The following is a 26,805-nucleotide window of genomic DNA, read 5'->3' as shown; positions in this document are numbered from 1 at the left end:
TTTGTTCCGGTCCCACTCGGGCAAACAGTCAAAACATTGACGTTATCAAAATACGCAGTCAGATTAGTATATTTCTATGAAAAGCAAAACAGATGCATTAAAATAGAGTTTGTGGATGAAATTACGTTTTTAGATCATCATAATGTTGTTTCGTAAAATCAAACAGCAAGAATATTAGTTACGTTGAGTTAAAGCCACAGTCTAAGGTATAACGTTAAACACTTTTGAAACAACCTCTGCACAGCCTAGTTATTAATACCATGCTTTATTTTTAAATGAATATTGTAACGTTATGTATTATACACTATAATGTAATATTCTCTAATATAATCATGTTCGTATATATATATATATATATATATATATATATATATATATATATATATATATATATATATATATATATATATATTATTATTATTATTAATTCATTTTTAAAGATGATAATCCACATTAGTCCTGATTAAGGCAGATTCACCATAGCTACACATGGGTGTAAGCGAAATGAAAGCACACACACATACAGGTTTCCACTGTGATGAGTATTAAATCTGATTGGTTGTTGGAGTGGTAATAACATTGATTCATGATGCACATGTGTCTCTGCCTCCCTCCCTTCTCTCTCTCTCTCTCTCTCTCTCTCTCTCTCTCTCTCTCTCTCTCCCTCATCTTCTCTCAGCCTCCTTCATTTCATCACTGTCCTTGGGTGTGTATAGCAGTGTCTGACATTCTGTCGCTGAGGACTGTGTGTGAGTGTGTTCACCCCGAGTAGCCCAATGACGCTGTAAATTTTTGCTCATCCAGGAACAGGAGTCCTCCAGCAGCATCCCGTAAGCAGGACAGAGGAGCAGTATGTCAACCCATCCCAGCAGCTGAGCTTCACTGTGGGATACGCAACTTAAATAGAGGTGAGTCTGTTTATCCAGCTTTCATCCTACTCCAGTCCTTTTGCCATAATGAAATATTCATGATTTTCAGCCTCTGTTTGTCCTGATTGTCATCTGCAGCTCTTATAGCAGAGGTGAGCTATATTAAAGCTTTCGATAAAGAGTGTAAGTTCTGCTTATTGATCAGGCATTATGTCTTTGACATGCAAGGTTAAACATCTCTGCATAGATAAGGAAATGTTGATGTACCCTTATTTGTTCTTTTAGCTCTGCAGTCAAAGTAAGCTTTTATTTGCTGATATGTGCACACAGGTCAGATTCGTCCCCTCCCATCTCCATATCGATTTGTTTGCTATTGCCATTCCCTGCCTGTCAGCTACTTAGCAGCCCTCCACCCCCCTCCTTAATTCTCATAGATGGGATAATGTGTGTGGGGGGCCATTAGCTTCATATCTCCATCACAATGAGATGTGACTTTTGAAAATGGGGCCCATATAAGCATTCGAATTGTCAGTCTACATTGGATTCTCAATAAGAACTGAAAGTTACATGTTTGCGTTCAGATTGTTATCCTGTTTTATCTGTATTTTGTATTTAGTGACTGTTTGGCCCTTGACGAGGCCCTGCTACCTTTTTAACCAACTGTCCTACCCAAATGCCTTTTCAGTTTGTTATTCCATCATGGCAAAATAATCGGATAAAAACAGTTAATTGGGTAATGGTTTAAGGTTCCTTAAAATTTTAAATGAATCTAATATACATTTCATGTAAGATTACCAAAAACAAATCTAGTTTTTGGAAGTGAACAAGAAGTCAGTTTATAATTTATTCAGTCATCCTACAATAAAAAAATCTGAAATAAACATTTTATTTAAAAACATTTGTTGTAACATTTTATTTCTTTTTTTTTTTTGCCATGTACATTAGGGTTTTAACCTACATCCTATGCTGTTTAATGATGATGTTAAGAGTAAACTGCTGTTTAGGGTGATTATCAGTATAATACAAAGGTAATGAAGTTAAAATAAATTTCCAACAATTATGGCTACCTTTTTATATTAAAATAAAACTGTAAATGTATCAGATAGATAGATAGATAGATAGATAGATAGATAGATAGATAGATAGATAGATAGATAGATAGATAGATAGATAGATAGATAGATAGATAGATAGATAGATAGATAGATAGATAGATAGATAGATAGATAGATAGATAGACACAAATATAGACAGACAGAGATAGACAGACAGACAGACAGACAGACAGACAGACAGACAGACAGACAGACAGACAGACAGACAGACAGACAGACAGACAGACAGACAGACAGATAGATAGATAGATAGATAGATAGATAGATAGATAGATAGATAGATAGATAGATAGATAGATAGAAAGACAGACAGACAGAGATAGATAGAGACAGACAGACGGACGGACAGACAGACAGACAGACAGACAGACAGACAGACGGACAGACAGACAGACAGACAGATAGATAGATAGATAGACACAAAGATAGACACAAAGATAGACACAAAGATAGACAGACAGACAGTCAGACAGAGACAGACAGACAGACAGACAGACAGACAGACAGACAGACAGACAGACAGACAGACAGACAGACAGACAGACAGACAGACAGATAGATAGATAGATAGATAGATAGATAGATAGATAGATAGATAGATAGATAGATAGATAGATAGATAGATAGATACTATGAATGTTATGGAAGGGTCACTGACTGTTCTGAAGGTGCTGGACAGCAGATGGCAAAGGGGCCTGTTGCCTGAACACTGTGTAAGTGGCAGCCAAGTCCTGGCCAACTGGTCAGTTATTTAAATGTGTGTATTTTTTGTGTATTCCAACTAAGAGAGTGTGTGCTTATGTGTTTTAAAATTGTAGTTAAAAATACAATGTGGTCACCAAATTTTACAATAAAGCTGTTTGGTTAACAAAATAATATTCTTCAAAATATCATATTTTTTGCAATAAAGTGTAATGGTCAGGTTCGGAATTACATGTAAAACATTATTGTCTTATATAAGAGATTTAAATTAATTTTAATTTAACAGTTTGTATTTTTTGTATTTTTTTCATCTAGGTACAGTTTACAGTTATTTTGAATTAATTTCACTCTATAGCTTTTAGTTTGAGAAGTTAGAATCAACAAATCCAGAACCAAAACTTAGTGCATCGCAATGGATAACTCATTTGTGCCTTCTTAGTTCAAAAGCACCAAAATAGAGATGTTCCCATGTCCATATGCAATTACATTTTCTAAGTTTTGCTATTTCAGATTGAATATGTCCTCCACTCCGCTGGCCGAGGCAGAAGAGGATGTGTTTGGTGAGTGACCTCTCCCGTCTGCTCATACCATCCCCCCTCCATTAATGTCCAGATCTTCATTTCCACATTCCCAATACACTGAGCACATTACAGGAGAGAGCAGCTATACAGTCTGGCCTCTAAAACACCAGGGATGACTATTCCACTGAGCATGTGCAGTGGTTTGTTTTAGAGTAGCAAATGTTTTATTTTAAAAATTATTTATGAATTTTTGTGTACAGCATCATGGTTGAGGAATTAATGAGAGATGCGCACAGTCAAGAGGCTGGCTTCAGGGTATTTTAGTACAGAGAGGTGCAGTCTGCTGAATCAGTATCCATGTCAATTTGCTCTGAGATGGGAATACAGGCTTGGAGAAGAAATGCTTTGGCAATGAAGTGGAGTAGAAGTATTTTACTTTCAGAAATACATTTCCATAGGGGGCAAGTCTTAAAGTGTTAAATTCCTACAACTCATGCATTTTTTATTTGAAGTAAAAAATAATTTAAATAAAAACAGTACAAGATTTTGTACTTAGTTTTTGTGACGGAAAGAATTAAATCCCCTGAAGCACTGACATTAGATTATTTACTTGCTTGCTTAAAGACATTCCAGCTTATATTGCTATATTTCTAATGAGAATCAAATCATTCAATCTTTCTTGTACACAGGGAAGCACTTTTTGGTCTGGTTCTCAAAGGAGTGCCTGGAGATCTTGATTGTTCCTCACATTGTTTATGGCACAACCATTCTACATGCTGTCATATGTACATGACATGTATCTTTATATCGTTGGAATCTAAACTTGAAATTTAAATATGTAATTTCCATGTATTGTCATGTATCAGATTTCTATATGTGTATGTTGTGATCGGTGCACAGAATATGCACAAGGGAAACCCGGTTAACCACCATCTGAGGTAATAGGGGACCACACCGTTGCAAACTCCAATCTTCTTGACTTCAACTCCTTTAGTTCAAACAAAGACTTTATTTTCGAACTTCCTACCCCTCCAACCCACGAGCATGGAAAAGTTGCTATTTACAAAACAAATACCTTTATGTAATAAAAGCAATTGCATTATTTTTCTTTCATCTTCAATTTACCTAGCCTTCACCTTTGAGCTGTAGTAAGAAAACGGATGGCCACAGAGTAAACTCACAATAACATGGGAGAACATGAAAACTCCACACATAAAGGCCTCCCATCCCTGTCAAATTAAGGTAAATCCAGGTGCACACCAATGAAACAGCAGGCAGTGCACAAACAATGAACAAAGCAAACTAAGCGACTGATTTAAATATAACTGTGACAGAATGCCCCTTCCTGGAAAGTGAATGTCTCGCACCATAACAGAACACCGGAGGAAAGGTGGAGGTTCTGGCAGTTGATGAGATTTTAAAGCAGTGGTCACCAAACTTGTTCCTGGAGGGCCAGTGTCCTGCAGATTTTAGCTCCAACTCTAATCAAACACACCTAAACAAGCTAATCAAGGTCTTGCTAGGTATACTTGAAACATCCAGGCAGGTGTGTTGAAGCAAGTTGGAGCTAAACCCTGCAGGGACACCGGCCCTCCAGGACCGAGATTGGTGACCCCTGTTTTAAAGGGTCACAAAAACACTCTTAGGACATGTTTTTCAGTAAAAAGTGAAAATTGGTTGTTTTTGCGTTATTTGGAGCAAATTCGTTCTTCCGCTTTGAAACGAATTTTTGAAGCTACGTCAAGGCGATTAGATACTTGTGTGTATTCCAACGTGTAGAATGGCTGTCTGTACTAGCGAGTAAAACATAACACATTTGAGTGTGCAGCATTAATTCATCAGAAAGACTTCTGTTCAAACCAATCAGCGCGCTCTATTGTGTATGAGGTGCAACTTCATTAATATGCATCATTTAACTTTGAAGACTGTTTTAACCTGCTACAGTGTTCAAACGGCAATGAGACACCATGTTGTGTGCCAAAACAAGTGAAAGAACAATAATTGTTTGGAGACATGGGTCATCAATGTTGTGTTTATAAGTGTGCAGCAACAAAGTTTTGTTTTCAATTTCCTGCTATGAGAGCACAGCTGGACTCGTGTGGAATACAATACACGCAACAGAAATACGTTTGTAAGGAACATTTTTACTCAAGAGCTTTTCGCATCTGGAAAAGGTGAAATTCGGATTTGCCACTCGTCTCGTGGTTCCAGTTGGTGTTGATTGTCCTGTTTTTACAGATTTTGTAAGTGTGTAATCAGTTTTTCTTCGTTTGTTTATGCAGTGGCAAAGTTAGTTAGTATCATTAGCAGTGCTTTTTTAGTTTTTAAAGACATACCTAAGTCAAAATGATTTAGTTACTAAGTTTACAGTACATTAATATCACTATTATTACAATATCAATAGTATGAACTGAAAGATCCACTGTAAATGCTGCTCTCCGAGTGTAAACACTTTAATCAAACTATTACCATTGTGTAGGATTTTCGCCACATTTTTTGACAGGATAGTCTATACACACGGCTTTCTGACGCTACCTACAGAGTGCATCTAAGGCCACATTTACACTGCCAGTTAAATGTGACCCAAATTAGATTTTTTGCTCAGTGTGAAACAGATCGGATCTGTTCTATGACCGTGTAAACACGAAAAAACGCATGCATTTGGATATTCAGAGATCGGTTTCAGGCCTCCATCATATGTGGAATACATCAAATATAGATTGGATATGTGACAATGCGACTGTCATGTAAACAGGCAGATCGGATTTATTAGGGCATTCCATTGTGTACATCATTAAACTTGCGACAATGTGGTGCTTCTCCGCGGTTTAATGACAGAAAGAAGAGCGTGTGTGGAGATGCCGACGCAGTAAACAACATCAGAGGAAACACAGTGGAAGAAAGTGGTCAGTCGTCACAATTTGCTCCCACCAGACCTGCGATCTCTTTCGGCGAACTTCGTGTTGTAACTTTTGGTTTTTGTCGCTATTAATACACACACTGCGGGCTACACATAGAATAACTTTATTCTCTCTAACACCAGTGTGCACACAGCCAAAGGCTACATCTGCAACTACACACACATCAGGGCTATACCATTACATAAACTGCGTGGGGGTAAATCTGGACTAAACCCTTCACTGCTTATACTACACTTCGCATATGTCGCAGAGCTAAAAACAAGACAATTTCTTTCATCGTGGCTAGTGTGGCACAGATGCTAGAACCCGCCTTTATGCATGCGCGACATCGTAAATTGTATGGCAAGTGTAAACGCATGAATTGGATATGGGTCACAATTAAAACAACATGTAAACAGACAGGCAAACAAACCAGATATAGGCAACAAATCAGAATCGGGCATCAAGACCTGACAGTGTAAACTGGGCCTAAGTTACAGAGAAATGTGAGGCTTTTTTTCTCTTATACGTAGTGCGGTATCAAACATTCCATTAAAACTACACTTCTACAGCAGTTCCTCACATCCAATATCTCGTTTGTCACGGGGTGCAAGCATGAAATGTTCCTGAACGAAAGTGAAAGTGCCAGTTAAAGTCGACATATTAATAATTTGGCAAATTATTCAATTACTGATGTCCATGTAAACGCAGTCACTTCCCCTGCACCTGTGTGTTTTTTTGTCTCTGTTAAAATCAGTGCGTGCCCAAACGAAAACTTCTATTTTTATGCAAAAGCTTTTCTCTTTCCCTCCCCTGACACTCCCATCTAAACAGAGCTAGACACACCCACTTTCCTGACTTTTTTCAAACTAGAGGTGTGAAAGCACCGCTGAGACAGGTTTCATGGCCCTTTAAGGAAGACCAGGATCCAAGGTGGGGTACCAGTAAGGGAGACCATAGAGGATCGCATGGACTGAGGAACCATAAAGGGTTTGATGGTGGGTCGAGCAGGTAGAGACAAAGAGAAGCTCAAGGTCTAGTAGACCGAGGGTAAAGCCAATGTGGAACCAGTGTGCCAGAGGTCTGAGATAGAACTGGAGTGCCCAAGACACTGAGGTGAATCCATAGGAAAGGAGTAAACTTAAGCTGAAGTGGTGGCCAAGGCAAAGCCAGAAACAAGAAAGCCCAGTGAAGTCAGCTGGACATTGTCGCAAGGTGGAGCCAACTGATCAACAGGCTAAAGTTGAAGCAATTGTTTCCTAGAGTCTAGGTGGAAGTAACATTTTCAACATTTCAAGACCGCTAGAGGAAAGGAATATAGAATTCACAGAATCCAGGCAGTTAGTGAGATAGATATATCTGCAATGCAAAAAATTATAATTGACAGCAGCATAATGATTAAATATCACTCTGCTCATGTTTAGAAGCTACATAAGCTCTGTGTCAGTCACTGCTTTAAGTGGCACTGCAGTGACATGCACCGTAACACTGTCGGTGACACAGGTCACAAATGAATCAACACATGTCACAGGTATAGTTGACATACGACACTACCCACGGACACATGCCAATAAAAACCAGACGTGCCGCTGGAAGTGTTACTACACACAGTTGCATGTTTCAGTGGCAGCTGTACATCACATGTCATGTCACTTTTATGTTAAAACTGCCTCTCTAATTTAGTGTAAGTTAGGGGTGCTCAAACCTTTTTCTGGTGATCTACCTTCCAGCAGATTTTTGCCACAACCTTGATCAAACACAACTAAACCAATGGTCGGGAGGGTTAGTAATAATTTGTCCAGTGGAGCCACATTGATTTCTCCCAGATCTGCCTTTAGTATTGATGGTCACGTAAAAACAGAAGTGATGCAGGCTATAAAAAATTCAGCCAACTTTTGAAGAGCTTCATCCCAGCGTAGGTTTTGACTGGCACAGTTAATTTCACACACACAAAGTAAACGCAACTCACGAAGAGTGAGCATGCGAGGGCTGGGTCAAGTGCTTGTTTATAACTAATACAAATTCCTCAGTCGACTTTTGTTTTTGTTTTTCTTTTCATGGAGAGCTTCACATGGACATGGAATATTGTCTTTCTTTTGTCAAGGAGTACAAACAGGGTAAATGTGATTTTGATAACATCCATTACATCTATCATCTAACATGTGTCATTTAAAGCCACATTATATGTATAATCTGAACCACTCAATCAGTGTTTAAAATGCAGGTTAAAACGGCTTGTACATAAATATCATGAAATTTTACATTTACCTCAAAAAATCTGTTCAATCATGTGCATAAACTCGTTGTCTACAAGCAAACTCTTTCTAAAGAAGATACATTTTGCTAAAACTGCACTGCAATAAATTTAATATTTGCGATGATTTATTCAATGCACAAGTGATATTATAATGAAAACAATGTCTTATTAGATCCACTTTTTAAATGTTTAGTCTAGGCAATACAACCACAAACTTGCATAGAATAGTGTTGTAACGTTAAAAAAACACTCTTGTGAGCAATTCTAATGTTTGTACAATGCATTTGATTATGTATAATCTATTTGTTTGGATGGCTGTTTCTGAACATGACTGCACATGCTAATTATTTTATACACCATTTAAGTAATCGTTTATTACCATTGACAGTTATTTGCCAAAATATTCAGATTTTCAACTCTTTTTTTTTTTTTGTCACGAAATAGTATAAAACAAAGCATTAGTGTCCTTCAGAGTTAATCATTAACCCTGGGTTAAACTCTGAGTTGACAGAGAAAGTTATCCACTTAACCTGATCTTAACCAGCTTACTTTTCTTTTGGTTTGTCAACCTAAAACTTTGCAACCCAGAGTTTGTTGAACTAGTTTTGTGGAATAGGCCTCTAAAGCTTTTTTTTTTTTGAGAGAGAGAGCGAGAGAGAGAGATAACAAACTTTTAAGAAAAACTACACACTTATTAAGATGTCTACAGTATATTGAGGGTATAAATGGATCAATCTGTGACAAATGACAGCTAACGTTAGCACAGAGAGGCTGTTGAAATAGTGACTTCTATATGTCTCTCTTTGTGAATATTCAGTTGAATTGTGTCTATTGCATTTTAGTTTATTCATAAAACTGAACTTCAATAAATTAGGCAAATGGTTCGTGTCATTTTGTAATCTTTGTCAATGGCTTATCGCAGAATCTGATATTAACATGAACGTTTGCCTACTGGAAATTTACATATATCTGTGCAACTATGTAATTAAATTTAATTTTTGCCTTTTTAAATAAAACAATTGTAGAAATATAAGATTTTTTTTATAACGAGAACGTTTCATGTGTTTGCTTTAATTGGTTAAAAAATTGATTGACTAATGAACCACCATTGGTGGACCACCATGTCTATTATTCATGAGAAGGAAAGAGACCTAACTACAGAGAACGTGTAATTTACCTTCATTTTAAGCCAAATCCTTCTTCAAATCATCCTGATCCCTCTAAAGCTGAACAAAGCGATGTATTCTTCGGCAGGTTAATTTCACGTGACACCGCTGCTTCTGGTTTCTTTCAATATGAAAGTCTGACTAACTAATAAAACGGTCTCTGTCGCCATCTAGAGGCGGGAAAGTCTGTCGTAAATTGTAACGCTCGTTTTGCGATACAAAACACTTGCATTGAATACTGTTATTATTTATATCAAAGATCATTTTTAAACAGAAATATCTGGATTACTTTCTGCCATCATTGGATCAACTTCGGTGTGCACCGCTGCATGTATATTCTACTTGAAGCTATATCAAAGATAGGCTTAGGTGTTTTACAGAGGGATGTAAAATTCACCACATTTGTAGAAGTTACGTTTGTAATTCTTTTAAGTGTGCAATTATCTCAACTGTTGCTGTCTTAATAAAATGATTTGTCCACACACACACACACACACACACACACACACACACACACACACACACACACACACACACACACACATTTCTAAACATAATAGTTTTAATAATTCTTTTGTAATAACTGAGTTATTTTATCTTTACCATGACGACAGTAAATAATATTTTACTAGATATTTTTCAAGACATTTTTTATACAGCTTAAAGTGACAATTAAAGGCCTAACTATAGGTTAATTAGCTTAACTAGGCAGGTTAGCGAATTTAGGAAAGTTATTGTATAATGATGGTTTATAATAATAATAATAATAATAATAATAATTTTGTCCTTAAAATGGTGTTTAAAAAATTAAAAACTGCTTTTATTCTAGCCGAAATAAACCAAATAAAAATTTCTCCAGAAGAAAAAATATTATCAGGCATACTGAAAATTTCCTTGCTCTGTTAAACATTATTTAGGAACTATTTGAAAAAAAATTCAAATACAACATAATTTGGATTGGAATGACACAAGCTCTGCAAAGTATCCAGATGGATTTTGAGCCATTCTTCTTGCAGAATGGTGGCCAGGTCACTACGTAATGCTGGTGGAGGAAAGCATTTCCCGATTCGCCCCTTCAAAATACCTCAACGTGGCTCAGAAATATTTAGATCTGGTGCAGGCCATGGGAGATGATCAACTTCACTTTCATGTTCATCAAACCATTCTGTCACAAGTCTTGCTGTGTGTAGTGGTGCATTATCATCCTGATTCATGGCACCGCCTTCTGGACAATGTTTGAGCCATTGGCAGCACATGGTCTTCCAGAATGGGATAGTAGTCCGTAGCAGTGACACGCCCATCTAGCACAAGTACTGGGCCTAGGCCTAGGGAATGCCATGATATTGCAGCCCAAACCGTTGCTGATCCACCCACATACTTCACTGGCATGCAATACACTGGGTGTTATGCTTCTTTAGAGCTTCTCCACACCCTAACTCTATGGGAAAGACTGTGAAAGTGTACTTATAAGAGAAAAATACTTGTTTCACATTGTCCACAGCCCAAGATTTTTGCTGGTGGCTCCATTAATACAGACATTTGGTATTGGCAAGTGTGACCAAAGGTTTGGCTATAGCAGCCCGGCCATGTATATTGACCTGTGAAGCTCTTGACGAACAGTTTAAGTGTAAACAGGAGAGTTGAGGTGCACATTTAATTCTGCAGTGAGATATACTATATACACACACACACACGTACATAAGTTAATATTGTGAAAGACTCAACAATCCGAATGACTCAATAATCTACAGAAGTCTGTGTATAATTTGGCCTTAAAGGCTAAATCACTGCTTTTATTTCCAAAATGGCATAACCACTTGAAAAATTTTGTAAAATACTATAAAAATAAACTATTGTAATTATCTTAGTAATATTCATATTTTCACAGTTTAGACATACTACTTTTTATAATAATGTAGTGTATAGTATAAAATAAATCCACAAAATATGGTGAATTTTCCACAGTATTGTGAGAGCTTGTTTTTGCTAAGGAATAAAAACGGTGACTGACTTTTAATCTCATTATTGTGATGTATTTTTTTCAATATCTGCAAAATATATCTTGCAACCGAGTAATAAACCAAAAAAACAAATGCTTTTTTACACAAAATTTAAGATGAAGTTCTGAACTTATGAGTAAAACTTTAACATCTGTTTATCTGTTGCTCACAGTGCTCAGTGTCTTATGCTTTAGTGTGTGTTTTCTTGTTTCACTGACCCTCACACACCTCCGGGGTGTACATGAGAAATGACGGTCCATCATTCAAATAAGTAATCTAGGCTGTTGACAGCTTAATAGAGCTTTTGGACTTCTTTACGTTCTCTCTGTTTTATGGATTTAAGGAGAACACTAATGTGCACATGAGTGTGTGCTTAGAGCAGCGCAGCAGACTTTTATCAGGATTTTCATCATTTTTCGTGATATTAGTTTGTGTGTCTCAAGCCATGTGTTTGCCTCCAAATGTTCAGGAGCAAAATAAGTCAGGAAGTAAACATTGATGTGTTTCATACCTCATTAGATCTGACGGAGGCGGTTCCTGAGACCGAACGGCTTGACAGCAGCCTACAGAAAGCCAAAGCACAACTGTCAATCAAAACCAGGAGACATCGACCTTCCCGAACCCGCCTTAGGGACAGTGTGAGCTCCATAGATGGAGATGACGGCATTGACAGAATGGTGTGTAGATTTCATGTACCTGATTATATGTAATGAACTGTTCACCTACAAATCAAAACACTGCGATGCATTATGTCATCTACTCATTCTTATGTCATTCCAAAGCTGTTCCACACTGTTGTCCGGACCATCATCATTCACAATTTTTTTTTTTTTTTTTGAGTTAGCACCATTTCTGTTGCTGTTAGATCGTGTGAGAATTGATAAGTAATAATTATGTAAATAAGCCATTTATAATACATTTTAAATACAATAATTTGTAAAAATGATTTTTAAAAAGTTCTATGTTTGCCTATTGTTTTTGTTGTTGTTTGCCTATTGTTGTTACAAAATACTTTTATTACAGGAATTATATACATGTAAAATATAACCTGTGGTTAAGGTCTACAGCCAGTTATAGCATATACAGTGTATCCGCAAAGTATTCATAGCGCTTCACTTTTTCCACATTTTTTATGTTACAGCCTTATTCCAATTCCAAAATGGATTAAATTAATTTATTTCATCAACATTCTACCCACAATACCCCATAATGACAATGTGAAAAAAATTTTTTTTTTTAATTATTGCATAAAAAAAAAAAAGCTGAAAAATCACATGTACATAAGTATTCACAGCTTTTGCAGTGAAGCTAAATTGAGCTCAGGTACGTTCTGTTTCAAGTGTTCATTCTTGAAATGTTTCAGCAGGTTAATTGGATTTCACCTGTGGTAAATTAAGTTGATTTGGACATGATTTGAAAAGGCATACACCTGTCTATATAAGGTCCCAGGGTTGACAGTGCATGTCAAAGCACAAACCAAACATGAAGACAAAGGAATTGTCTGCAGACCTCCGATACAGGATTGTCTCAAGGCACAAGGCTGGGGAAGGTTACAGAAAAAATTTCTGCTGCTCTGAAAGTTCCAATGAGCACAGCGACCTCCATCATCCATGTGGAAGATGTTTGGAACCACCAGGACTCTTACTAGAGCTGGCCAGCCATCTAAGCTAAGTGATCAGGAGAGAAGGGCCTTAGTTAGGGAGGTGATCAATAACTCAATGGTCACTCTGTCTAGCTCCAGCCATCTTCTATGGAGAGAGGAGAACCTTACAGAAGGACAACCATCTGTGCAGCAATCCACCAATCAGGCCTGTATGGTAGATTAGCCAGTGTTAACCACTCCTCGTCTGGAATTTGCAAAAAGGCATCTGAAGGATTCTCACACCATAAGAAACAAAATTCTCTGGTCTGATGAGACTAAAATTGAACTCTTTAGAGTGAATGCCAGGCGTTACTTTTGGAGAATTCAGGCACCGCTCATCACCAGGCTAACACCATCACTACAGTGAAGCATGGTGGTGGCAGCATCAAGCTGTGGGGATGTTTTTTCAGCAGCATGAAATGGAAGACTAGTCAGAATAGAGGGAAAGATGAATGAAGCAATGTACAGAGACATCCTGAATGAAAACCTTCTTCAGAGTAATCTTGATTTCAGACTGGGGTGACGGTTTATCTTCCAGCAGGACAATGACCGAAAGCACACTGCCAAAATATCAGTGGAGTGGCTTCACAACAACTCGATGAATATCCTTAAGTGAACCAGCCAGAGCCCAGACCTAAATCCTTTTGAATATCTCTGAAGAGATGTAAAAATGGCTGTACACCGTCGCTTCCCATCCAACCTGATAGAGTTTGAGAGGTACTGCAAAGAGGAATGGGCACAAATTCTCAATGACAGGTGAGCCAAGCTTGTGGCATCATATTCAAAAAGAGTTGAGGCTGTAGTTGCTGCCAAAGATGCATCAACAAAGTATTGAGCAAAGACTGTACATTTTTATATGAACGTGATTTTTCAGGGTTTTAATTTTAATAAATTTGAAACAATTTCAAAAAATCTTTTTTCACATTGGCATTATGGGCAACTGTGTGTAGAATGTTGAGGAAATAAATGAAATTAATCCGTTTTTGAATAAGTCTGTAATGTAAAAATGTGGAAAAAAATGAAGTGATATGAATACTTTCCCGATGCACTGCATTGTATAATAACTATAAATTACATAGAAGTATATCTATAATAAATATATATAATTATAAAATGTATTTTAATGCTGTTTGCTCTTAAATTCCACACATTACTAATTGATATAAAATACTTTATGATTTGAATTATGGAAATAGTTTACATTTATTTAAATTTTCACAATATATGTAAATCTAAAATAAATCAAAACTAAATAGAAACTAAACTGTACTTTAAATAAGTTTTTTCTGTGAAAAACAAAAGGAGTATCAATGAATTAAAAACATCTGTGAAGATTCTTCAAAAAAATCCCCCTTCTGTGTTCTACAGATGCTAAACATTAGGGTATTTAAAGGGGACCTATTATCCCTATTATGTATGTATTTATACAAGATGTAAAGTAAGACTCTCATGTCCCTAGAGTGTGTATGTTAAGTTTTTAGCTCAAAATATGCCACAAATAATTTTGCATAACTCTTAGAAACTGCCCCTTTTAGTCTTTGATCCAAATTCTGCTGTTTTGGTAACTGTCACTTTAGTTTCAAATGAGATTGTTCTTCCAGCCCTCTTTTCAAAGGAAGGTGGAGCTACAAATATCTATATACAGTGTTCAGTTGGGCACTCCAAAATGTAACATTTTTAATGCCTCTTAATTGCTGACATTATCTGTGGCAGGTACTGTGCGAAAACTGAAGGGCCCTGTCATACACCCAGCGCAATGAGGTACAAGATGTGCTATTTTTAGGCCCTAATTTTCACATTTCTAATGATCAAATCCATTTGCCCCACTTTGTGGATTCATGGGTGTGTCTGTCTATAAAGGTGGTGTGTTAAGACACACTGCTGGCACGTTGCAATAAAAACTGACTGCACCATTGACCAGTCCAGCGCAGCGCATGTTAGTTATGTGCATATGCATGTTCAAACACTTAACACAGGATGTACAGCAATACACAAATATCTTCACAAATGAAAAAAGGAAAAATGAATTAAAATTATTATTTACTACATAGATATATATATATATATGAACCTCCATGCCTTCATGTCGGGGAAGCTTTTTTTTCAGTTTATTCATGACAATTTGCATTTGTATCATGTTATTATTATAAGCTGTATTATTTATTATATTCACATTTATATTTGTTTTAATAAAAACATGTTTAGATTTGTCCACCTGTCAGGTTTTGGAGAAGTATGTATCACCATATGTGCCATAAGAATAGGATGTTTTTTGAATACATTTCTTTAATATTGTTAATTTATTCGTTTGATGGAAATGGGTCTGTCAAACTGTTTTCTTGCTAGTGAAGCATTCAGTTTTACTATTCAGTTTTTCCACATACAAAGTCCACCATGTAAATAGCAACTGACTCTTACAGGCAATAGGAGAAAAGACTCTGATTGGTTTAATGCACGTTATTCTCAAAACACACCCATAACTCATTAAGAGAATAAGCACAACCCTATTAGACCCTGTGCTGCGGCACAAACTGTATTTTTACATCCGTAAAATAGCAAAAGTGCACTTTAGACTTTGCGCCTAGATTGTTAAAATAGAGCCCTAATAGTGTACTGCTGCTTTTCATTCAGGGCTGTCTACACTAATGAAGGAGGGATCTTCATTTATTATCAGGACTTTCCCTTCTGATATCTTGCTCAAAGGGAGAATGTCAATCAAAAGGGTTTTAAATGTGATTATAAAAAAATGGAATTATCGAATTTTTACCATTATAGGCTGGCTATATTCCACATAAATGTGATTAAAGGGATTTTTTGCATAATAGGTCCCCTTTATTCTTTATGTTTATGTTCCTTTAAATGCAAACTGACTCATGATATATATCTTTGTGTATATCTTTGGTTTAGAGCTATGGCTCTTCCCCGGTCCACCCATCTTTCCACTGTTCCTCCCCCTCCTCCGACCTGCTCCTGTCCTCCCCTTCCTCACGAAGAGACCGAGCTTTCACCTTTGACCCCTGCACTGTGGTTGGAGAACGGGAGGTGCAAGATGAAAAAAGGAGCTACAGACACCTCCTGAATACTTCCCAGGAGACCCTGCCTCTCAGCCCATTAAAATCCCCCTCCAGAGCCTGCGTCCATTCAGAGACATCATCCCCAGCTCATCTTTGCCAGACGGACCGCCTCAAGTCTCGTGAGGGAAGCCAACCTCTACTACACTATGGAGAATACTCACAGAGTGAAGGTTTGAACAGCATTTTTAAATATCTTTTTTAAATATCATATAATCTTGCATAAAATTACCTGATAAAATTTGTATACTTACACACTGCAAAAAAGTTTTTGTCTTGTTTCTAGGTAAAATACATTAAAAAATCTTAAATCAAGAAGCATTTTCTAGACTAGCAAAAAACATTGTCTTGTTTTTAGAAATGATGTCAAATTTAAGTGAGATTTCTCTAAAACAAGCAAAATAATCTGCCAATAGTGTTACTAACTAACTAATAACTAACTAACTAACTAACTAACTAATAACTAACTAACTAACAAACTAACTAATAACTAACTAACTAACTAACTAATTAATAACTAACTAACTAACCAACCAACCAACCAACCAACCAACCAACCAACCAACCAACCAACCAACTAACTAACTAACTAACTAACTAACTACCTAACTAACTAACTAACTAACTAACTAACTAACTAACTAACTAACTAACTAACTAACTTTTATTAATTCAACAAATAAAGAACATTTAAAAAAAAGATTTATAAACATTATATAATAAACCCCTGACAACAGCTTAGGTTAAAAAAAAATTTGTCACTTATTACTTAATAATGATAATTAGATTGGAAAGATAAACATGATTTATTTAAATTATTTAAATAAAAACTCTAATTGACCCAGTGCTGCTGACTTTTCTTACAGTTTTTTCCTATATAGCCTGTTCTATCGAGACTGAAAACACATGTGTTTAGCTGTGCCTTTACTGAATGAGCACTGTGCTACGTCCAACAGATCACACTATAATGTTTTTCTCTTCTTTTTCATTCTTTCATAATCTGTTTTAACCTCTTTTTTTATCTGTTCTTAATCATTTTTATTATTTTTAAATGTTTTTATTTTTCTTATACATGTCCGTTTTGTTCCTGTTTATGCAAAGCACTTGTAAATTGCCACTGTGTATGAAATGTGCTATATAAATAAACTTGCCTTGCCTATAAATAGTGTTTCTCCACTCTACTTCTGGAGGCACACCAACCTTATCTGGCTCGTTATTTCAGGTTTTGGAGTTTCTTCTAATGCTTTAATAAGTTAATTTGGGCGTGTTTGATTGTTTGGGTTTGTGTGTGATAGATAATACATTTGATTAAAAATGTATAGTGCTGGTGTGTCTCCAGGAGCAAGGTTAAGAAACACTGGCTGAAAATGATGTCCTCCTTTTTAAACTATAAACAGGAGAATTTCAGGGTGATCCAATTCAGTTTTACCTGCATAATAATATAGACTCACCAGCCACTTTATTAGGTACTAGGTATTAGGTATTAGGTATTAGGTATTAGGTATTAGGTACACTGTCCAACTGCTCTATAATGCAAATTTATAAGATGACAATCGCATGGCAGCAACACAATGCATTTAAGCATGTAGACGTGATCAAAACGATCTGCTGCAGTTCAAACCAAGCATCAGAATGTTGAAGAAAGGTGATTTAAGTGATTTTGAACATAGCATGTTTGTTGGTGCCAGACGGGCTGGTCTGAGTTTTCCAGAAACTGCTGATCTAGTGGGATTTTCATTCACAACCATCTCTATGGTTTACAGAGAATGGTAAAAGAGAAAATATCCATTGAGCAGCAGTTTTGTGGCACAAATGCCTTGTTAATGCTAGAGGTCAGAGGAGAATGGCCAAACTGGTTCAAGCTGATAGAAAGGCAACAGTAACTCAAATAACCACTTGCTGCAACCGAGGTATGCAGGACAGCATCACTGAATGCACAACACATCCAACCTTGGGGCAGACAGCAGCAGCAGACCACACCAGATTCCACTCCTGTCAGCTAAGAACAGGAAACTGAGGCTACAATCGCACAAGCTTACCAAAATTGGACAATAGAAGATTTTAAAAAATGTTCACTGGTGTGATGAGTCTCAATTTCTGCTGCAACATTTTGATGGTAGGGACAGAATTTGGCGTCAACAACATGAAAGCAAGGATCCATCCAACCTTGTATCAACGGTTCAGACTGGTGGTGGTGGTGTAATGGTGTGGGAGACATTTTCTTGGCACACTTTGGGCCTATTAGTACCAACTGAGCATCGTGTCAATGCCACAGCCTACCTAAGGATTGATGCTGACCATGTCCATCCCTTTATGACCACAGTGTACCCATCTTCTGATGGCTACTTCGCACCATGCCATAAAGAGCCAATCATCTATGACTGGTTTCTTGAACATGACAATTAGTTCACTTAACTGAAATGGCCAACACTCTCACCAGATCTTAATCCAACAGAGCACCTTTGAAATGTGGTGAAAAGGGAGGTTCGCATAATATATGTGCAGCCAACAAATCGGCAGCAACTGCATGATGTTATTATGTTAATTATGGACCAGATCTCAGGAATATTTCCAGTACCTTGTTAAATCTATACCTTGAAGGATTAAGGCAGTTATGAAGGCAAAAGAGGGTCCAACTCAGTGTTAGTAAGGTTTACCTAATAAAGTGTGTAGAATGGATTAACTGAACCTAGTAAAACATGGGATTTCTATATCTACAGTACATTTTTGATCCATATTAAAAGTTTTGAACAACCATGCTCAGATTATTGTTTGGATTCTCTTTATTGTAAATTTTTGTTTTATGATTTTGTTCAGATGAAAGTCATGATACAGGCCCAGATGATCCAGATAGTCCAACAGTGCTGCTGGACAAAAAAACAAGAAGACGGTTTCTTGATCTGGGGTTAGTGTCCTAAATGTCTTTAATTAATTTTTTTTAGAAAATGCCTGGATCATTTGATATACAGTTCTCTTAATTAAAAAGTTAGATTTATTTGCTCACCTCCTTGTCATTCCAGATTTAGTCATGAAGAGATTATGTTTTTTTGTTTCTTTGCTTGTTTTTGTGGTATTGGGGGGAGATCTTTTAAGAAATTTTCTCCATATGGTGTATTTCAGTGATGCTCATAATTTGAATTTTAAAAATGCAGTTGAAATGCAACTTCAAATGGCTTTAAATGATCCCGGCCAAAGAATACAGATGAAACAATCACGCATTTTCTAAAGTGTTTTTTATTTGTTGCCAGTAATTGTATTGTAGTCCAGTGCAGCCTGGAGTGTATGGGAGGCAGCAAAGGAACAACTTGATAAGGAAAACCCTTATTTAAATGATACTTACAGTAACAAACTGCACAGATGTGCTGTTTCAAAATAGTCTGTGTGGTTTGGAAACACAAGGGCTGTAGTTCCACAGACATTTGCTTTATGGAGAAATTTGCTGAATGTTCTCCTCAAAAAAAAAACACTTTCTTTATGACTAAAAAAGAACAATATTAATCTTGGATAATAAGGGGGTGAGTGAATTATAAGTACAAGTTTTTTATTTAGACTGTAAAAATTCAGCTATTTTTACTTTAAAGCTCTACATGATTTAACCCATACAATTCCTTTTTTGTGAGTGTTTTTAATTAGTTAGTAAGTTAGGTGTATAGTAAATTGTGTATAGTAAAGGTCTGTAATTTATCTTGGTTTCTATTGTTCCACAAAGATCTATAGGATGTTTTCTTTGGTTGTGTATTTATTTAGTTTTTAATTATAATATTGATGCAGTACCAGTGGCATAGCTGTACTAAAAGTTAACTGCCTGTTTTTCTGTGGGGCAGGGTCACTTTACGTCGCACATATGGAAAGGTCAGAAAAGACAGATCCAACAGACTATCAGCAGGAAATCGGTAAGTATGTGAATCTGTGCTGTGTTCAATGTCAGTTGCCGGAGCACTAGAATTTTCCACTGTGTGAGGCATTTTGTATTTTTGTATGCAGGGATTCAGAAAGAACTGAGAACCGGTCCTCCCGTTCATCCGGCCCACCGTTTGTGCCTTTCTCTTGGTTCAGTGAGAGATTAAGGGGCTCTGGCTCTCCCAAGAACATTCAGTCCTCATCAAAGCCTTTCACACAGGTAACCTTACCTCAGCTAGTTTCCACATTTTTTATTAATTCTGCATGAGAAACAAAAGAGCACTGCAGTATTATTAAATATTAAATATTTTTGTAGGCCAAAAAGAAAGTTTGCATCACCCTGGTTCATTTGACAAAAGCTCAATAGGATTTTTCTTTTGGCTTTTGGATTATTGCTAAAAAAGATAACAAATTCTGTGATGAAGACTTACAGTTATTATTTTTATGTTTTTTTAAAGTTGCCATGAAATAGAAGTTAAGATTGACAATTTTTCTATAGTGTGATGTACATCTAATTTAAACAATCGTGAAATGAGAAAAAAAATTGGCATGTGCATGATTTCATTCATTTGAGAACCAACTGGATTGTTGAATGATGGATTTTGCTAACAAGGAAGAGTGACAAATGGACAATTTTAGGGAAAAAAAGGAGACACCCTCATAGCCCTGCCCGGAAGGCATTCCATGTTACTAGACTAACGATTATAAGGGCAAATCATTTTTCTTTCAAAACAATAAAGTGGACAGATACATCATTTATGGCAAGCACTACTGTATAGTAGGCTACCGTCTGTCAGTGTTGACCATGGATGACGTATATTAATTCTTATCTTAAGGCATGGCTGATTGTCTGTGGCCGTACTCACACTATGTACAGTTGCCTCGAACTGGGCCAAAGCACGTTTGTCCCCCCTCCCGTCTCCCCTGACGGCCCGCACTCACACTACAATTGGGCCTGGGCACGCTTACGTCATCGATGCTGCGCTGTTCAGTAACGCCCCATTCACACCGGGCTTCAGCATCAACACTTGACTGAAGGCATGTCTGAAGTTGGGACTTAAGCGATCGTCATAGAATCGTCAGCCAGTGAAATTCATTTAGCAATAGGCCACTGTCTGAGCTGGTGTATTTGCATACAGCGATCTGATTTGCTGACGCTTCCGTCGGCGTTTGAAAAGTTGAGGTAGTCCCAACTTCTGCAGCGAGCAACGCCTCTGAAGCGGCGCCAACTGATCCACAATGCAGTTCGGCAACGCCTGACGTCACCCATTCAAAGTGAATGGCCGGCCAAGTGAACCGTGCCTGAGCCCAATTCAGCGCACTCACACTTCTCAAACGATCCGGAAAACGGGCCTGGGCACGGTTCGGATAGCATAGTGTCAGTAGGCCCTGAGAAAGCATCGTTGGTGGCTGAAGAGGCCAATATGGGAGAGACATTATTTGCCGCAGACGTCGCATACATAGGTGGCTCCCTGGCTGTGGTTGTTCCCCAACTTTCGGCGAACTCACTTGTCCTCCACCGCACACATCATTTTCTTTTCACCTAACTTGAGCTGTTTGGTCAGGGTGCACCTCCTCTTTGGGCTGTTATTTTCACCTGACTTGAGCTGTTTGGTCAGGGTGCGCCTCCTCGTTGGGCTGTTCTTTTTACCTTACCTAAAGCTGTTTGGTCAGGGTGCACCTCCTCTTGGGGCTGTCTGCTGCCAGGTCTTCCAAGAGATGTCTTTCTTCATAACATCTTTAAATCGCAAAATCAGGTGCCCTGTTGTTCTCTTCCCGGAGGAGAGTCCTCCATAGAGGATGTCCTTTGGAATTTTCCTATTCTTCATGCGGCATACATGGCCAAGCCAGCGCAGGCGACCTTATGTAAGCATGGTGTACATGCTGGGAAGGCTGGCTTGTGTCAGAACTTCGACGTTGGCAGCTTTGTCCTGCCAGGTACTGCCCAGGATGCAGCACAGACCTCGTAGGTGGAAAGTGTCCAGTCTCCTCTCTTGCCTTACATAGATGGTCCATGTCTTACTCCCGTACAGCAGAGTGTTGATGAAGCAAGCGTTGTACACTGCCATCTTTGTTGTGGTTGTCAGCTTGTGGTTTGTCTACACTTGGGTTGTCAGGCAGGCTAGAGGAGCGGCTGTCTTCTCGATCCTCTTGTTGAGCTCAGCAACCAGGGACAGGTTATCGGTGATGGTAAAGCCCAAGTACGTGACCTGGTGGACGACATCAAGCTGGAAGTCGTCTACTGTGATGGCTGGCTGTATCCTGGCTTAGGACAGTTGTTTTCTTCAAACTGATGGTCCGCGCAAAGTCTTTGCAGGCAATGGAAAAATGGCTCATCAGCGACTGTAGTTCTTCTTGGGTGTGTGTGTTGACTACAGCATCATCAGCAAATAGCATATCATGATAAGCTTAACAAATGAATGCAGCTTTTATGAAAAGTTAAATGTGAGTAGGTACATTTGAATTTAAACTTACTTCAGTAGTATGAATGATATTCTGACACAGTACATCCACCTTGTTGTCAGTCACATAATAGTGTCAGCCCAATGGATGTACACTTCAGAATTTCAGGGGAAAACCAACTTGAAAACTAGCAGCTGGTTCCCAATGAGTAAAGTCTTTGGTAAACAAAATACTTTTACGTACATTTACGTAGAAAAATATTTAAGGAAAATCTTGAAAGAGCCAACCTCTTATGAAAATTGTATTTTAAATGGAACTTTTATAATTGTGTAGGGCATAAAATCCAGGAATAAAATGTTTCTCCAAATCACAGGAAGACCTCAGGGAATGGGGGACGGCAGTGGCAATTTAATGGGATGAAAGTAATGAAAATATATTACTGCAGCTTCTTTATGAATTCTTCCAAAGGCTGAGTGGGATGAAAGTATGATAAGAGAATATGGAATGTTACAGCTATTAAACACCATTTTCTCTTTCTTGTAGGGCTCTAGCACTGATGAGGACTTTGATTCTTCAGTGGGTTTACTGGAAGACTGCAGACCCTGCAAGACTGAGTCATCACAACCTTATCAGACCCTTCCTGAGCATTCAGATGGGGTGAGATAACACAACATTCAGCTCCATCATAAAAATCAACACTCAATTCTATATGGTCAGTTTAGTTGAGCAGCACCATTAATGAAATAACCTTTCCACAAATATATAAAGATGAAGTCAGAATTATTAGCCCCCCTTTATTTATTTATTTTTTTAAATATTTCCCAAATGATGTTATACAAAGCAAGGAAATTTTCACAGTATGTCTGATAACATTTTTTCTTCTGGATAAAGTCTTATTTGTTTTATTTCGGCTAGAATAAAAGCAGTTTTTCAATTTTTAAAAAACATTTTAAGGTCAAAATTATTAGCCCCTTTAAGCTATTTTTTTTTCCGAAAGTCTACAGAACAGACCATTCTTATACAATAACTTGCCTAATTACCCTTAACTGCCTATTAACCTAATTAATCTAGTTAAGCCTTTAAATGTCACTTTAAGCTGTATAGAAGTGTCTTGAAAAAGATCTAGTCAAATATTATTTACTGTCATCATGGCAAAAATAAAATAAATTAGTTATTAGAAATGAGTTATTAAAACTATTATGTTATATATAACAGAGGCCAGCTAGCGAAGTGCTATGCAGGCAAACCTCACTCCTCTGACCTCAAAAGGTGCTCTAGCGACAGAGACGCTAGAGGGTATAGTTTTTAGCCTCCTTGTTAGAGCAGTCGACTCCCATACAAGGAATCACCGGTTCGATCCCAGCTCAGACCAGGTTGGGTGCAGTAGGACGGGTGGGTTACACATATATATAGATATTCCAGAGTGCTGCTTAAAGGTCCCATGAAGCGGTTTGAAATATACATGTTTGACATCATTTCAATCGAAACATTAAGAGAGGTCGGAACATAGTGTAGCCCCTTCCCTTTTAAAAACAACAGCCTACAGTTTTGTTTTATGAACCGCTCTGCCAGTGAGAGGGGTTGAGCTCAAGTGCATTAAATGAAAAGCCATTGAGAAGCGTCTTAAAGGGGATGGGCCATGTCATGTACTAGAGAGCATTTAATTGGTTATGATTTAATCAGAAACTAGTATGGGTTAACAGAAGTGACAAACTACAAGCTTTACATGTTTACAGCATATCAGTTTTATATCTTTTAAAAGCGAATTTTGTCACTGTTTTTGAGCTAGATATCTAGCACTAGCTAATAGACATCTAAAAACATAACAATAATGATACTAAAAACTTAAAATTTAATTTGAATTTTATGTAACTTTTAACAGTTAAGATATTCAAACACGTTTTAAAACATTGCAGTTTTAATAACTAATTTTTAATAACTCATCACTTTTTTCATTACCATGATGACAGTGCTCAGCATATCGGAATACACCCATCACAAATCTATCTTTTGAATATTTTTTATTAGGAAGCTATACACTATTATATTTGTGCATATAAATTAGATTAGTCAGTACTAAAGTCAGGGCAACGCAATGGCGCAGTAGGTAATGCTGTGGCGACACAGCAAGAAGGTCGCTCGGTCACTGGTTCGAGCCTCGGCTCAGTTGGCGTTTCTGTGTGGAGTTTGCATGTTCTCCCCGTGTTCACGTGGGTTTCCCCCGGGTGCTCCTCTTTCCATTAAAGTCCAAAGACATGCGGTACAGGTGAATTGGGTACGCTAAATTGTCCCTAGTGTATAAGTGCGTGAATGAATGTGTGTGGATGTTTCCCAGAGATGGGTTGCTGCTGGAAGGGCATTCACTGCATAAAAAAACGTGCTGGATAAGTTGGCGGTTCATTCCACTATGGCAACCTAGGATTAATAATGGGACTAAGCCGACAAGAAAATGAAAATGTGTACTAAAGCCAAATCTGAAGCTTATGTAACAAAATAATTTATGATAACGATCCAAAAGCTAGAACACACAAATTAGGATAAAATATTAAAATATTAAATACAAATTTTTAAAAAATATGAAAAATCAAGAGAAGCAAAAAAAAAAACAACCTTTAGTTGATATTTCGTAGGTTGTCATTTTTTCTTTATTTTGCAATATTTTGAATTGAATTTGTATCATCTGTCAATTTCTACATTTATTTGGTGACTAAAATTTATTTTAATAAAAATATCTGTTTAATAAATCTGTTTTGTTTAAATGTTTATGCTAAGCACTGTACATAATATTGTTCTAGTCATTTTGCAAGACTCTAGTATACAGCTTAAAGTTGATAATATTGTTTTATCACTATTAAATTTTTTTTTAATGTTAATACTTTTAAAATTTTAATATTGACCTTAAAATAGTTTTTAGTTTAGCTTATACTCTAACCAAACATACATGAGAAAATGTGGTACACAAGACTATTTATTAATATTTTAGCAATAATTTAGCAAGAAAATAAAATTTATGCAAAAGTGACAGCGAAACACATGTAGAGTGTTGCAGAATTTGCATTTATAAAATCTTTTTATATTCATTATAAAATCCAAAAATAGTATCACCGTCCTCACCCGTTTTACAAACTGTTTTCACACAGATATTATCAAAATGATTTAAGATGGATTATATAACACTGATGACTGGAGAAAATTCAGGAATACAGAAATACATTAGAAAACATATTGAAACAAGTTTTACATTAGACTATTGTACATTTTTACTATTATACTATTTTGCTTAATAAACCTTTTCTAAAAACATTTAAAAATCCCAATTATTACGAACTTACATATACTTAAATCCCCATAAAAATACACACAGTTTAATTCTAAAAGCTAAAAGAATAACAAGGTTGCACAATTGTTCGCAGGAACGTCCTAATGTACTGGCAGAACATTAATATAGATTTTTCATGAAGTGCCGTTTCAGTCCTCTAAAATGCAGAGAGGAACATTTGGTGATCGATGGCACTGGCACTTCTTAACAGCATATCTATCTTTCACAGAAAAGCACGGTCGTATTATTCTAAAGTGAAACAGATTCACACCAGCTTGATCATATTAAAGGTGGTTTGTGCTGCATGTTCAGTTTGTGCTCAGTCAACTGCTCTGCTATTTGAATATGCTAAATTAAAACATTTGCTTGTCAGTATGATTAAGACACTTAACTATTATATGTACTTTGTTTTTGTTTTTTCAGAATGATTGTGACAGCATTCGTGGCCCAGATTTCAGTTTTAAAAAGAAGGTGCTATCTGCCGCTGGTAAAGATAGGACAGAGAGACAGAATGGCGTCCATGGAAAACGGGACAGCGGGAAAAATGGACACAGTGAAGATGGACAAAAATTACTGACCTCTTGATGGCATTTCAGAAAGACTGAAAACAATATGCTGCAGGTGCCATTATTACTGTCTAATGTTGCATTGGCTTTCACAATGTATCACTGATAGATATAATAATAAATATAACTTGCAAAAATTGTTCACTTGAATGTATTTATTTATTTATTTATTTGAAAAAGTGATTTTGGAACAGGGGCATCACGGTGGTGCAGCACAATGGCCTCACAGCTAGAAGTTCGCTGGTTTGAGCCCTGGCAGGGTCAATTGGCATTTCTGTGTGGAGTTTGCATGTTCTCCTAGTGTTCGCGTGGGTTTACTCTGGGTGCTTTGGTTTCCACTACAAATCCAAAATCATGTGGTATAGGTAAATTCA

The 26,805-nt window shown here is 37.1% G+C and overlaps 2 protein-coding genes across 5 annotated transcripts in view; one reads left to right on the top strand and one right to left on the bottom strand.

The window, feature by feature from the left end:
• Positions 1-9,634, bottom strand: part of top2a (DNA topoisomerase II alpha) — a 51,816-nt gene extending 42,182 nt beyond the window's left edge. Inside the window, exon 1 of the mRNA XM_087274671.1 lies at positions 9,542-9,634. Coding sequence (XP_087130797.1) covers positions 9,542-9,547 — 6 coding nt within the window. The 5' untranslated portion in view covers positions 9,548-9,634. The remainder of the gene's footprint in view (positions 1-9,541) is intronic.
• On the top strand, positions 12-26,568 carry samd14 (sterile alpha motif domain containing 14). Of its 4 annotated transcripts, none has more exons than XM_087275932.1 (11): positions 12-206; positions 805-908; positions 979-1,021; positions 3,197-3,246; positions 12,050-12,207; positions 16,080-16,416; positions 19,061-19,148; positions 20,068-20,136; positions 20,228-20,363; positions 23,090-23,203; positions 26,289-26,568. In XM_087275932.1, the coding sequence occupies exons 4-11, from the start codon at positions 3,204-3,206 to the stop codon at positions 26,448-26,450; spliced, it is 1,107 nt and encodes a 368-aa protein (XP_087132058.1). In that variant the 5' UTR covers positions 12-206; positions 805-908; positions 979-1,021; positions 3,197-3,203; the 3' UTR covers positions 26,451-26,568. The 4 variants fall into 4 exon arrangements, with proteins under 4 accessions (XP_087132058.1, XP_087132057.1, XP_087132060.1 ...); XM_087275934.1 differs by lacking the exon at positions 12-206 and adding an exon at positions 668-706; XM_087275931.1 differs by lacking the exon at positions 979-1,021.
• The last annotated feature ends 237 nt before the right edge of the window (positions 26,569-26,805 follow it).

This window comes from Danio rerio, chromosome 12 (genome assembly GCF_052040795.2).
Source record: "Danio rerio strain M-AB ecotype USA chromosome 12, GRCz13ab, whole genome shotgun sequence".
In the NCBI taxonomy this organism is placed as follows: domain Eukaryota; kingdom Metazoa; phylum Chordata; class Actinopteri; order Cypriniformes; family Danionidae; genus Danio; species Danio rerio.
The sequence above is the reverse complement of the archived record's forward strand: the minus strand, read 5'-3'. Positions and strand labels throughout refer to the sequence as shown.